We start from the raw sequence: 13547 nt of genomic DNA, 5'->3' as shown, positions 1-13547 counted from the left end.
CAAAAACAACACACTGAGTTGCAAACATTGAGTCAGTAAATAAATGTCATTTCATCAGGATCATTCTTGTGTAAACATCACTTCTCATCATGACACTTCAGATGGAAACTCAAGGGTTTATAGGTCTCACCAGACACATTTAACTTCCAGTAATGACCCATTTTAACCTACTTTCCAGACTTGCTGCGTACGGCTCATCGACTCTGAGGCACTAGTTGGATTCTGTTATGGTATTTTCAAGCTGAATCTTCTCCATGGACACTTTAGGACTGCGGAGACTCTCGCACTTGCTGGTTCACATCCACCGAGTGCATCAGAGGAAAGTAGATGTCATCCATGTTTGGCAGCACGAACACTTTCTGAACAGGATTAAACAGGGAGCTGTATGAAAACAGCAGATTTTGTGGTCTCAAAGGAGGAAAAAGCATATTTAGGTGTATTTTTTCTTACCTGGAACTCATTCTGAAGTTTCTTCTCAATCCACTCAGTCACGTGGCAGAAAGTCACCTCCCTCTCCCCCAGCTTGGGACGCACATGCAGCTCCAGCTTGGGCGGCACACAAAAGCTGTACCTGCAAACCAAACTGAAATGTCAGGCTCACAGTGAGATTAGCTTCACGTCAGATCGGCCACGTTTCCTTTTCATGCTGTCGCAGAGCTCAAGAGAGGCTGGGTGAATAAGTAGCTGTTCTGCTGGCGAGAATCGACGTGTGAGAAGTGAGTCACACTTCATAATAAGATCCTGGGGGTTATTTTTTGCTGCAACAGGAGAAGTCAAAGCACACTATGTTTCATGTGATGTCACACAACATGATACAAAAATACATAAGATTAATTTGCTCATACATATGAGTCACAATAAAAAACTGTTTATCATCATGTTGGTTCCCCTAAGTCTGCCAATAAACCTCCAACATTTCAAAACCAATAAAGAGCTTTAATTATGCCCAGAAATACTGGGCGTTCAGTCGTGAAAAAGATGTGCACATTGGAGCACAGGCTGTAGATATGAAAACTTGACCCATCAAACCCATCTTTTAGTTTTCTGTTCAAAGAGTTGGAGCAGTCTGCTTCGTCTCTCTTTGAAGAAAGATAAAGGAGTCATTCTTAAAGGGAAATCTAGTTGTTTTGTACTGAGGTTCTGTAGAAAGGTTATGAACAGTTAACATCTTACCTGTTATAGATATCTGTGTGAATGGTTGGAGATATGATGAATGTTATTTGTTTTCTTTACTTAAAACTCTGCATTTAAATACCCCAAAATGCCTAAAAGGTTTCTAAACTAATGCTAGTTTATTTTGCTAAGATTACTTCACAGAAGTCTAACTTTGATTTCCACAAACTTAAAAAATGCTCACGTGTGTCCGGATCTGTGTTTTTTTAGTCACTTGTTAATTCTATGATTTTTTTTTCCCTCCTTGTGATTGTTTTGTTTTATTTCGATCCTAGAGTTTTCCCTGTCATCTCGCACTCCTCAATCAGTTTCTCATTCTCACCTGTTCCCAGTCTGTAATCAGTTCAGCTGTCTCCAACACCTCTTCATCCTCGCCCTGTATTGTCAGACTCCTGCCATCACCACTTTGTGGTTGTCATACCACAAGTCCTGCTCTCTTTATTCCTCACTGTGATTTTCCCTTCCAGGTTTCTTGTCAAATTCATGTGACCAGGGCTTAATTTGTAAACTGATTGATGCTGGATTAGCAGGCGGGCCGGGGTGGGGGTTCGGGGGCAGGGTCTGTGGGTTCTCCCACAGAACATTTTGAATAACAAAGATGCCATCTCCTGCATTCTGGTGTATTTTAATGGGTTGTTAAACATCTACATTTACTTACGTTTGTAAACGATTAAATTACTATTTTGGAGAACAACAGCAGGTTGTGTGTGAATAAAGCAACTCTGATTCTGTCAGGCATGGCCGGCCCAAAGTTGTAAGCAAACTAAGCGGCTGCTTAGGGCCCCGGGGCCACTAGGGGGCCCCCTAAGTGGAATTTTTATTTTTTATTTTATTGATTTCTATATGATTATATTACACACAATTTCATTATAAAGTTGTAAAAAAAATCTTGCATCATAAATTATTTTGAACATTACTTTTGCAGTTCTTTGGAACCAACGATAATAAACCAGATGACACTTTTGCTGTAAAATCCATTGCATACCGGTGTTTTTTTTGTTACCACTAGAATGATATGTACATATAAGATAATGTAAACAGGGCTGTCAGAGTTGTAATGAGTTCATGTTAGGTGGGGGAATGATCTGATCATCTGACTGTTGAATGCATTAATCCACATTATTAGCAGAAATAGAGGCCCCCAAACCAAAATTTTGCTTAGGGCCCCATGGAGGCTTGGGCCGGCACTGTTGTCAGGTGTCCTAACCCCCCCTCCCCTCATTTCACAGTTCTGAGGTGAACTTCGCTGAATTCAGTGCTGGTTGTTGCACCTGCTCCAATCTAAAAGTGGCACCTTGTGAAGCACCTGAAGACTTCAATTCTTGGTTGTCGGACAATCCATCCATCCATCCAACAATCCATCCATCCATCCATTTATTTTATGAAAGTAAATTGGACTGTCTTTTTGTCATTTTGATCGCTGTTATTTTGACAAATAAGCGTTGTTGTTTTGAAACGTGATGTAATGTGAATAACATCAAAATTCTCTTGTTGTGTTTTTAACTTATTGTTACAGTAATTTTTTAAAAATGTATTATGTCTGAAATACATGCAGGAGTTCAGACACATCAGCAGCTGTGAGTGCGCTGGGTAGAGCTGTCTGGAGAAGCTGGGTGAAGCTGACACCTTTGAGGTGGAGGGGTGTCAGCTTCACTCCGCTGTCTGGAGACGCTCCTGTTCGTAACGTGAACTGTCCGCAGGGCGCTCCGCTGAATGTGTTGGATGAAGACTCTTGAATCCTCACGGGACATGCAGTCCACGTCTCAAGACACTGAAGCTTTTCATCCATGAGCATAAAATAAATTTTCTTGTTTATTCTGTTGAACGGACCCCCCACCCAAGTGATCGGGGGTCTGAAAGAAGGGGAGAAGGGGTGTTTTTCAGTGCGCAGTGCCACTGAGGAGGAACAATATTTGGAGAGGAGGAGGAGAGAAGGACTCCACTGCAGCACCTCCATGCGTAAATGTGACCACCCTGTCACTCCGTCCTCACCCCCCCTGCCTCCTCTCCTGCTCCTCCCAGCCTGGGCAGCAGCATGTGAGCGAGCTGCTGCACGTGCTGCGGCTGGAACATCCAGTCCACAGACTGGACAACGTCTCCTCTCATTGTATTTTTAATAAATAATCAAAATAACAATGTTCAATGACTTTGGACTTTTAGGGGCAGAGATTTGAGTTGCTGGAACATACATGGTCAAAATGAGAGAGTTCCCGAATCTTGGTCCAGCAGGATCCAGCTCAAATTAACCCCTGCATGTGACGTTGCCACGGCTGCGCTTTTGTTTAATAAAATAAGATGTATTTTTTGAACTCCTCAAGTCAGTCTGCATTCTGGGTTGAATCTACTTGTGATTGTGATAACTTGTGTTGAACAAATCCCTCTTTTTAACAAGGTAAACAGCTATTTTTAAAAAATGTTAAAATCTTCAAAGATAAATTAAAAACATACTGGGTTATGTTAAGGGCAGCATGGTGGAGCAGTTGGTAGAGGGGTTACCTCTCAGCAAGAAGGTCAACAGTTCAAATCCTGGTCCAGGGACCTTTCTGGGTGGAGTTTGCATGTTCTCTCCGTGCATGCGTGGGTTTCATCCGGGTACTCCGGTTTTCTCCCACAGAACAAAAACATGCACGTTAGGCTGATTGGTAACTCTAAATTGTCTCTAGGTGTGAGTGAGAGAGTGCATGGTTGTTTGTCTCTATGTGGCCCTGTGATGGACATGCGAACCGTCCAGGGTGTACCCTGCCCCTCGCACAATGATTGCTGGACATGGGCACCGGCGACCCCGTGACCCAAAATGGAAGAAGCGGGTAAAAGATAATGGATGGATGGTTGGATGGATGGATGGATGGATATATGAATGTTCATATATCTTGGTAAATTTTCCTAAAATACTGAATATGATGTCACAATCTCATTAAAAAAAAGAATCAAATTTGCTCATACTAATATTAATGAGATGTTTATGCCTAACACCAACCATCCAACCTAACACGATCCCATTCAATCTTTAAATTGGCTGTTGAATAAGCATGGTTGGCTTACCTCACAGACTCAAATTGTTTCTAAACATAAGTGTTTTATTTACCTTTTTTTAATTTTAACATTTAAATCACTACAGAAGTGGTCCTGGTTTACTTCTTATTCTAGCCTCTATGTTGTTGTGCTGCATCTGAATCTCAGTTCGTACCATATCCTGTCTGTAGGTGGCGGTGGGATGTTCACAGCCAGAGTTCCTGCCAACTCCCGGACCTCCACGGTGAGCAGCAAGGGGGTGTTGGACATCTCCTCAAACTTCTTCTTGATGAACTCATTCTCTGTGGCCCTCTGGAAGTACTTGGATTTAGCGATTTTGTCCACCAATCTCAAAATCTTCTTTCCAGTCTTTCCTCCCCCAGTCCTGTAAAAGAGGATTAGAGAGGAGGGTGTTAGCATGATCCTTCATTTGGATCCAGATTTAGTGTTCAGACGCTGAAGTCAAAAGTTTGCAGAGAGTCGTGACTGCTGGGGAAATGAAATCAGGAGCCATCTGGAGCGTGATGACAGCGCTGTTTAGTTTTCTACTCTTGGAAAATGAGCATTCTTAAACCAAAAGAGCAGAAATAACACTGAAAAACGACTGACGGAACGACTTTGCCTGCATCTATTTCTATGTTTGTTAGCAAATGACAAGCTTTACTAAAACTCTTAGACAGTAATCATTGAATGTAAATCTACTTTACAACTAATGGTGTCAAGGCAGTACCACCTGCTTCGAAAAGTAATCAGCCCATTAAATGTCCGTTATTAGTTGTTATCATCCCCATAAGTGGCTGGTGAAGATTCTCAGTCATCCAGGACATGGTGAATTCAAAAACATTCAATACAAAAACAACTGGACTTTATTTGTAACAGAAGATGTTTCGCTCCTCATCCGAGGAGCTTTCTCAATTCAAAAAGCAGTGTAACCCCATAGGTTGCATTCAGACTGTCCCTCCTAGTAGGTTTAAAGGTACGTTCTTATCGCTGATAATAGGGTCAGGGGGTCAGGTTGAGGGTTAGTGCTCTGGGTCAGGTGTAAGGTTAGGTTTAGGAAAAGGTTTGAATAAAGCTAACAAAAAAATTCTTCTGGTTTTAGATGCTTGCGAAGCTGCACATTATCAGCGACAAGAACATGTCTTTAAACCTACTAGGGGGTACAGGAGGGACAGTCTGAACGCAACCTATGGGGATGATAACAACCAATAACGGCCATTTAATGGGATGATAACATTCGAAGCCGCTGGCAGTCCAGCCTTTAAAACACAAAAATAACTATAACGCAGTCAGTCTGACTGATTTTGGACTACAATTTTAGAGTGGTGGTAGCTGAGACTCATCCCAAACGCATCCTTTAAAAGCAGCTTGCTTGAAAATTTGACATTAACTGTTGGAGTCAGTACTGTTGGTGTGTTGACAAAATATCCCACGAACTACCAAACAGAACAGAACGTGGTAACTGGATGTGCGTCTACAACTGATCAACTTTTGTTTTTTTTATTATTATTTTTATTTCCTCAGCATTTACCCTTCAGTTGCTGCTGTGCCTTTCTCCCCAATCAAACCATGAGGCTCAGAGAGAAGCAGCTCTTCCTCATCAGAAGAAGCTGCACTGGAGGACTCTTCATCACTGTCTGCCAACACATCGAGGATGGGCTTGGAGCTGGAAACACACACACACCCCACACACACACAGACGAACAGACATAAGTCAGGAGTGAAAAGACTTTATCATCTATACTGACAGAAGCATGCATACTAGTGTGTATTAATATTTTTAATACTTTATGGATGCCGGATATTTTATGGTTGCTATAATTAGACTTTACTCAACCGACTCTTGAACAGGGAGCCTTAGGCACTTATAGGAGATAAAGTATATTGTTAATGTGTATAGAATGCACCTTAAAGAGGTTGTGGTCAAGTGTCGTGTGGGAATGGGATATAGAAAATGTTTTTTTTTTTTTTTTTATTAACAATGCCAATTTTACTGCAATTCTGACTATATGAGACTGGATAAAAAGAGAAAAGGCCATAGTGACGTTAACCATTGGTTTGGTTTGAAGCTTAGCGTATAGCCCCTTTGACACAACTGCTTGTGAGATAATGCTTAAAATATTATAACAATAATAAGATATATTAAAAAAAAAACTTTTCTTGATTTTGTAACACAAGAGAAGTCTGCTTTTCAGGTATTTTTGAATACAAAAAAAACACATGAAGGCTTTTTGGTTTTGGAGGGAAATTTCATCTCTAATTTAATGTTTTCTTTGTCACTAATTCAAATGCATTGAATAGGACTCCTACAATACTAGACTGGGCCACGGTAGCTTGGTGGTGAGTGATCCTGAGGCTGTAGGTTTGAGTCCAGGTTGTGGGTGTACAACAATTGTAGATTTGTTTGTGCAAGTTTGCTCATTGTAGCTACAGCTCAAGAAGGAAGCAGCGCACATGCTTTTACAATGCTGCAGTCTGTATTTTGTTTCCTTAGAGCATCATGTTTGAACCAAATCACGAGCATTTGAATGTATAAGTTTGTTTAAAAAAGAAAATCCCCTTTGGTGATCGTCTTTCTTTTAACCGTCAAATACGGCAGAACATGCAAACAGAAACAATATTTAGTATCAGAATGATTTAACCACTAAAATAATGCTATTTAACATGCCAAAAGTCAAAGTAGCCATGCTGTTTTTAATTATGACAGCATGAAAAGGAGTTACTGGGTAAGTTGTTTTATGTGCGTGTATGTGTGTAGCACTGACCGTGTACTACAACTGTCAGTCAAATGATGTATCATGTCTTGACTGCCCTCTTTCCCCAGTTTAGACAGGTTGAACTTGGTCTGCAGGGTCATCTGCAGGTTCCCGGTGTACACCAGCTGCAGATCCACCCACAGGCCTGAAGGTGACGTCACAAAAACATCAGCGTCAGACTGCCAAAATAAAGACAGCCCCCCCCCACACACACACACACACACACATACAGCCTATCTAGACGCACACAGCTTAGTGGGCAGATTAAACAGCTTTCACTGAGATGATTGGACCTTGAAATTAAATTTCTAACAAATTACCGTGGATTATTAGTCCCAGAGTTTGGGCAGGGAAAATGAGAAAAGCTGATAAACAGGATGATCTGTTGGAGTGAGGTTGTATAACAACAAAATGGGTTGAGAAAATCAAGAAAAAGGATAACAACAAGGTTGCACACTCACTGCAGGCTGCTAGATTCCCAAATTATGAAGACCACCCACCCACAAAAACAAAAAAAAGACTTACCTTTGTGGTTCACTTCTGGTCTGGAGGTGGCAATGATACGTGGCATAGAACATCCCATGTCCAACTCAGTCAGAGTGAGTTCATTCATAAAGTAAGGCAGCTGTGGAAAGTGTTGAATAATAAAGTTTAAAGTGGGATGCATCTTTAACCAACCTTTCTGTGAATCTGTACTTTTTTGTTAACAATGCTCTCACTTTGATTTTGCTGAGCTTCTTCTGAATCTTGTGGGACACAACATCGGACCAGCTCTTCTCTTGTAGAAAATCCCAGAAGATTCTCCCAATCAGAGCATTGACCCATGCAGTCTGGCTGCTCTCTGGGTACTTTATCTGCTCACAGGTACACTGGCAGACGAGGTAAAGAACGGTTTAGAGCATTGTAGAGCTGAAAAGTTGCATTTTAATTAAAGAACATTTGCTGTACCTTGTCCTGTTACAGTAAAGATTGACAGTTCACTGATTTTTTTTTTCTTCTTAACAATATTTCATTTCATCTGCAAACTTGACTTACGTGTCCTTTAATGGTAGGGCTCGTCTCTTCACTGCTAACTCCAGGACTGGAGAGGGGTGTTGCCTCTTCTGTGGCCAGGATTCGAGCCATGTAACTGGGATAGTCGAGCACAGAAAGTCCTCTGGTATTGTTGGAATGGGTTGTAGGGATGCAATGAGCTGGAGGTGTGGAGGGGGTGTCATCATCTGTGCTGCCCATTCTGCTGGGACCTCTGCTTCTTGGGACATGGATGCTCTTTGCAGGGTTCCCTTGAAAAATACAGACAATAAGCTGGTTAGCTGATTGTGTCATGATCTTTTACAAAACAGAGCTGCAAAATTATTTCCCTCTGTGTCCTTTGGAAGATTAGCTGGGGATTTTAAGACATCATCTGGTGAATATAGCAAAGTGCCATAAAAGTATTGTTTGCCCAGCAGGGAATCTAACCCAAATAGATCAAATAAAACAACACAAACAGAAAAACTGACTGATTACATAGATACATTTTTGTGGAGGAAAATGTTTTTGTACAAATTGCTGTTTTGAAGAGGTGGTAAAGATTCCTGACAGAAACTGCTTATCAGCAAAAAGATGGTTTGAGCAGGTAGTGCACAGTTAGCATTGCAATACAAACATGTTCAGTTGAGAAAACAGTGGTAAACTCAAACACCTGTCTCCAGCAAAAGTAATTGGGTATAAAAGTACACTGAACAAAAATATAAATGCAACACTTTTATTTTAGTGCCCATTTTTTCACGAGCTGAACTCAAAGATCTAAGACTTTTTCTGTGGACACAAAAGACCTTTTTCTGTCAAATATTGTTCACAATTTTGTGTAAATCTGTGTTAGTGAGCACTTCTCCTTTGCCCAAATAATCCATCCACCTCACAGGTGTGGCACATCAAGATGCTGATTAAACTGCATGGTTTTTGCACAAGTGTGCCTTAGGCTGACCACAATAAAAGGCCACTCAAAAACATGCAGTTTTATCACACAGCACAACGCCACAGATGTCACAATTTTTGAGGGAGCAGTAATTGGTGTGCTGACTGCAGGATTGTACACCAGAGCTGTTGCCCATGAATCGATTGTTCATTTTTCTACCATGAGTTGTCTCCAAAGGCGTTTCAGAGAATTTGGCAGTACATCCAACTGATCTTAGACCTGTAGACCACATGTGACCACACCAGCCCAGGACCTCCACATCCAGCATCTTCACCTCCAAGATTGTTTGAGACCAGCCATCCAGACAGCTGCTGCATAACCAAAACATGTTTGCATAAACTGTCAGAAACTGTCTCAGAGAAGCTCCTCTGCATGCTCATTGTCCTCATCAGGGTCTCCACCTGACTGCAGTTTGTCGTCGTAACAGACTTGAGTGGGCAAATGCTCACATATGATGGTGTATGGCACGTTGGAGAGGTCTTCATGGATGAATCCTGGTTTTCACTGTACAGGACAGATGGCAGACTGTGTGTATGGTGTCCTGTGGGTGAGCGGTTTGCTGACGTCAACGTTGTGAATCAAGTGGCTCATGGTGGCAGTGAGGTTATATTTTGGGCAGGCGTATGTTATGGACAGTGAACACAAGTGCAGTTTAATGATGGCATTTTGAATGTACAGAGATATGGAAACAAAATCCTGAGGTCCATTGTTGTGCAATTTAGCCACGACTATCACCTCATGTCGCAGCATGAGAATGAATGGCCCCATGTTGCAAGGATCTGGGCAAAAGCCCTGAAAGCTGAAAACATCCCAGTTCATGGACAGCAGTACTCACTGGACCCATTGAGTGTGTTTGGGATGCTCTGGATTGATGCATACAAGAGCATGGTCCGATTTATTTATTTATATAGTGCCAAGTCCCAACAAAAGTTGTCGCAGGGCAATGTACATAAATGTTCACATACATAAAAAAGCCACTTAGGAAAAGTTATCTGTAAGGAAGCCAACAGATTGAGTTGAATCTTCACTTTGTTGCAGTCTCCCACTTCTTGACAGACGTTAGTTTCTAACAACATCCAACAACTTTGCACAGCCTTTAAAGAGGAGTGGACCAACATTCCACAAGCCACAGTCAACAACGTGATCAACTCTATGAAGGAGACGTGTTGCACTCGGCAAGGCAAATGGTAGTCACACCAGGTACTGTCTCCCCTGGACCCCTCAATACAGTAAAACTGCACATTTTAGAGTGGCCTTTTATTGTGGTCAGCCTAAGGCACACCTGTGCTACAATCATGCTGTCTAATCAGCATCTTGATGTGCCACACCTGTGAGGTGGATGGATTATCTCAGCAAAGGAGAAGTTCTCACTAATGCAGATTTGCACAAATGTATTAATAATATTTGACAGAAAAGGGCCTATTGTGTACTTTGTACTTTTGAGTACTATTGAGTCTGTGTGAAGGTTTGGTTCGTGCTTCGAGCACTTAAAATCAGCTGACTTACGAGCTAAAACATAAGATGGAAGCTATTTGTGAGAATCGCAGGCCACCTGCGGCTTCTGGGACTCGTCAGCATGTTGGGGACAACCTTGGAGGGGGTGCATAAGCACGGACTAGTGGAATGTTCACAAATGTGGTCATTTTGGATCGAAAGTACCAGCAGGACTCAAGGCAGACGAGAAAAAACAGTCTGCCTGAAAAAAATTATGGCTTATCTGAATCTGACTCCCTCGTTTGGCCTCGATGCAGGCCAACATCAAATTTTTCCTGGGAAATGTGTAAGCTAAAGAAAAGCTCTGTCTATCGAACCAGACAGAGATGTCTCACATTATTGACTTTACACATTTAACCTAGCTGTTTTCTCAAATAAATCATTTTTTTTCATAGTCAGCTTTAAACTCGAAGGACATACACAGACATGATTGATATCAGTGCTGTTATAAAAACAATGTCCTTCAAAAATAAAACTAAACACGTTTATACGTTGCTTTACCAAACCACGCAATAGACTAGATGTCAACTTATAAATAACTCTGTCAGCCATAAAAAAGTAACTGTAACTGATAACACTGAAAACAGATTTGATTTAGAAACTATGTTGAACTAAGTTTATTCTTTAAGCTCAATAATATTTCTGAAACAAAGCTTGTCTGATTTTTTATTCCCTTGATGGAGAATGGCTTTAAAAGTCTGAGTATATAATCCTTAATCTACCCACATATGTTGTATTTGTAGAGATATTTGTTTTTCTAGTTGACTGCATTAATAATATTTCTCATACCCAGTCGGGACACACATCTGCCATGTCTCTGTCTATCCTTCTCCAGTTCCACCTCTGCATCCATGGATGCCAGCAGAAGATGATGAAACCACTCTTCTTTTTCTCTCCCCGTGCGGCCGAAGAGGTAAAGTATGGTTGGAGGGTTGTGGCTCTGTGCTGGTTCAGCTCCCAGCTCATCCTCAAGGTTCTCCAAACCACCTCTTTCCCCCTCCTGAAGTTCGAGCTCTGCAGCCAGCTGGACGCAGATGGGATACTTTGGGTTCCACACCCTTTTCCGAGCCAACACCAGTGGCAGCAGAAACACCTTTAAGAGACAAAGGCAGATTTTAGATGTGTTGAGGGAAATAAATAAATGGGCCTTGCTAAGTATCCATCACTTCTAAAATGTTCTTCTTCACCTTTGGTGTTTTTGTGTGAGCTTGAACTTTGAGGCACTGTGCTAAAATGTCACCGTAAATGTCGCCTCAAGGTGCATCAATTATTCAAACCTGCATGCATCCATTCATCCGACACGTTTACACTGATGCTGCACACTCTTCTGATTTTTGACAGACTTGTAACTTTTCTGCTCATGCTGACATTTGTAAAGACGACTAAAACATCAAGTGGACCCACAAATGATAACAAAGCATTCACAAAGAGGGAAAATGCTAGCGGTGCAACGTGTCTTCAGTTTTCCCTGTGAGTCCCAGAACAAAGACGTTCATGAGAGAGTGTTCCTACTTTGCTTTTTGCGAGCTGAAAACAGCATGACTTGACGAAGGTGGCTTCGTGGGCCCTCTCTTCATATGTGGCCCTGCGGCTGATATTAGTGCGTGGGTAGTCCAGACGGAGGCAGGACCCCTCAAGGGTCGCAAAGACGGTGTGAGTCAGAGCCGGATGGCAGGTTTCTGGGTCATAATCATGGATCTCATTCATCCAAGCCTGAAAAAAAAACCAAGCTGAACAGTGAGTGTTAATTTGAATATACTCCAGAGATAACATCTACACGCCATCTGAAATAAATGCAGCTTTGAAAGGCATGTGATAACGTTTGTAATCTGGATAAACGAGAGGAAAAAGGTAGGGAAAGTGGATACATTTTTTTCGTCTATTCAGAGGTTTTTTTGTTGAATTTCAAACAATCTAGTATGATCTTTTCAATGTTGTTAATTTATGTCGATTTATTTTTGTGAATGAGGCCTATTACAGCTTTGGACTTGTGAATGTATGCCTACATCTGTATACATGATGGTTTCTCTTCTAAAAAATGCATATAAAGAGAACATTGTGGGGTTTTTTCATTCAACCTTTATTTATAGAGGTTAGTCTTATTGAGCCTCAATGACTCATTTACAAGAGAGACCTGTAAACCTGTAGACCTTTCCAGAGCTTCATAGTATAAAATTATTGTCCAGATCTTGGACAGTCTTACTCTGGAGCCCTTTTAACCACCTTGAGTAAAGTCCTGTAAAAAGTGAACCAAAGTCCTAAAAACATACTAGAGTCAAATGAAGCTTATTAATTAATTAAGGAAACCCGATTGCTAGAGAACGGGAGTTTCTGGATTTTAATACACAGGTTTATACACAACATTTAAGGGTGTCCTGATAAAGTTCTATTTTTTTCAAACAAAGTAAAAGTACTTCAGTTTGGGTTCTTGCTGATATTGAAAACCAATACTGAGTAGTGAGTTAGCACCTAAGCATTATACATTGACTTTAGAAACACATGTCTTTCAATAAGAACACAGAAAACAGTCTGCTGTCTTAACATCACTTGTGTTTATCTTAAAAATATCTCCAAACGACAAACATTTTTTCAATTCTCTGTCTTCAGTTACTGAAGTGGAAGAGAAAATGACATCAAGTGCAAAATTGGTACTGGTTCAAAGTATCCAGTGAGGTTGATATCCAGTAATTTCTGACAAAATATGAACTTATATTCCCCTCAAACAATTTCATCCCAACTTATCTAACTTTTAATGGGTTGTTCAATCACTCAATCATCCCATGCTGCGTCTTCTTTCAGGGCCTCGGACGTATCCATCCTTTCTTGTTAACAGATTTGTTTTTTGTTTGACCCACAGACTGTGAAATTGTTTTAAAACAAATTAGGATAGAGGGTGAAACTTCTTTCCACTGACCATTATTGGATTTTGCACCTGGATCATTGAGCATGAACTTTGATGGCTTGAACCACTTTGGCTGTGGCTGCCTGCCTGGGAGGAGTCGACAGGGGACAGGATAGCCCCCAGAAACCATCTCATCACCAGCAAACTGGTTGGTCAACTAAAGGAGTGTACTGCTTGTGGGAAAACAGTTTGTTTGTGACTCCTGTAGCATATTTATAAGAAAACTATGCTGCAATATATCAATGTAAAT

General features: G+C 41.2%; 1 protein-coding gene across 1 annotated transcript in view; it reads right to left on the bottom strand.

Moving 5' to 3' along the window:
* Positions 1 to 263: 263 nt before the first annotated feature.
* tex2l (testis expressed 2, like) overlaps positions 264 to 13547 on the bottom strand; it is an 18270-nt gene continuing 4986 nt past the window's right edge. Inside the window, exons 2-11 of the mRNA XM_037691619.1 lie at positions 11908 to 12108; positions 11185 to 11488; positions 7977 to 8224; positions 7661 to 7810; positions 7467 to 7566; positions 6951 to 7086; positions 5717 to 5851; positions 4361 to 4570; positions 451 to 571; positions 264 to 359 (exon numbers count right to left, since the gene is read on the bottom strand). Coding sequence (XP_037547547.1) covers positions 264 to 359; positions 451 to 571; positions 4361 to 4570; positions 5717 to 5851; positions 6951 to 7086; positions 7467 to 7566; positions 7661 to 7810; positions 7977 to 8224; positions 11185 to 11488; positions 11908 to 12108 — 1701 coding nt within the window. The remainder of the gene's footprint in view (positions 360 to 450; positions 572 to 4360; positions 4571 to 5716; positions 5852 to 6950; positions 7087 to 7466; positions 7567 to 7660; positions 7811 to 7976; positions 8225 to 11184; positions 11489 to 11907; positions 12109 to 13547) is intronic.

Source organism: Nematolebias whitei, chromosome 17 (assembly GCF_014905685.2).
Source record: "Nematolebias whitei isolate Nwh7 chromosome 17, NemWhi1, whole genome shotgun sequence".
NCBI classification, from domain to species: Eukaryota; Metazoa; Chordata; class Actinopteri; order Cyprinodontiformes; family Rivulidae; genus Nematolebias; species Nematolebias whitei.
This window is presented reverse-complemented; position numbering and strand designations above follow the sequence as displayed.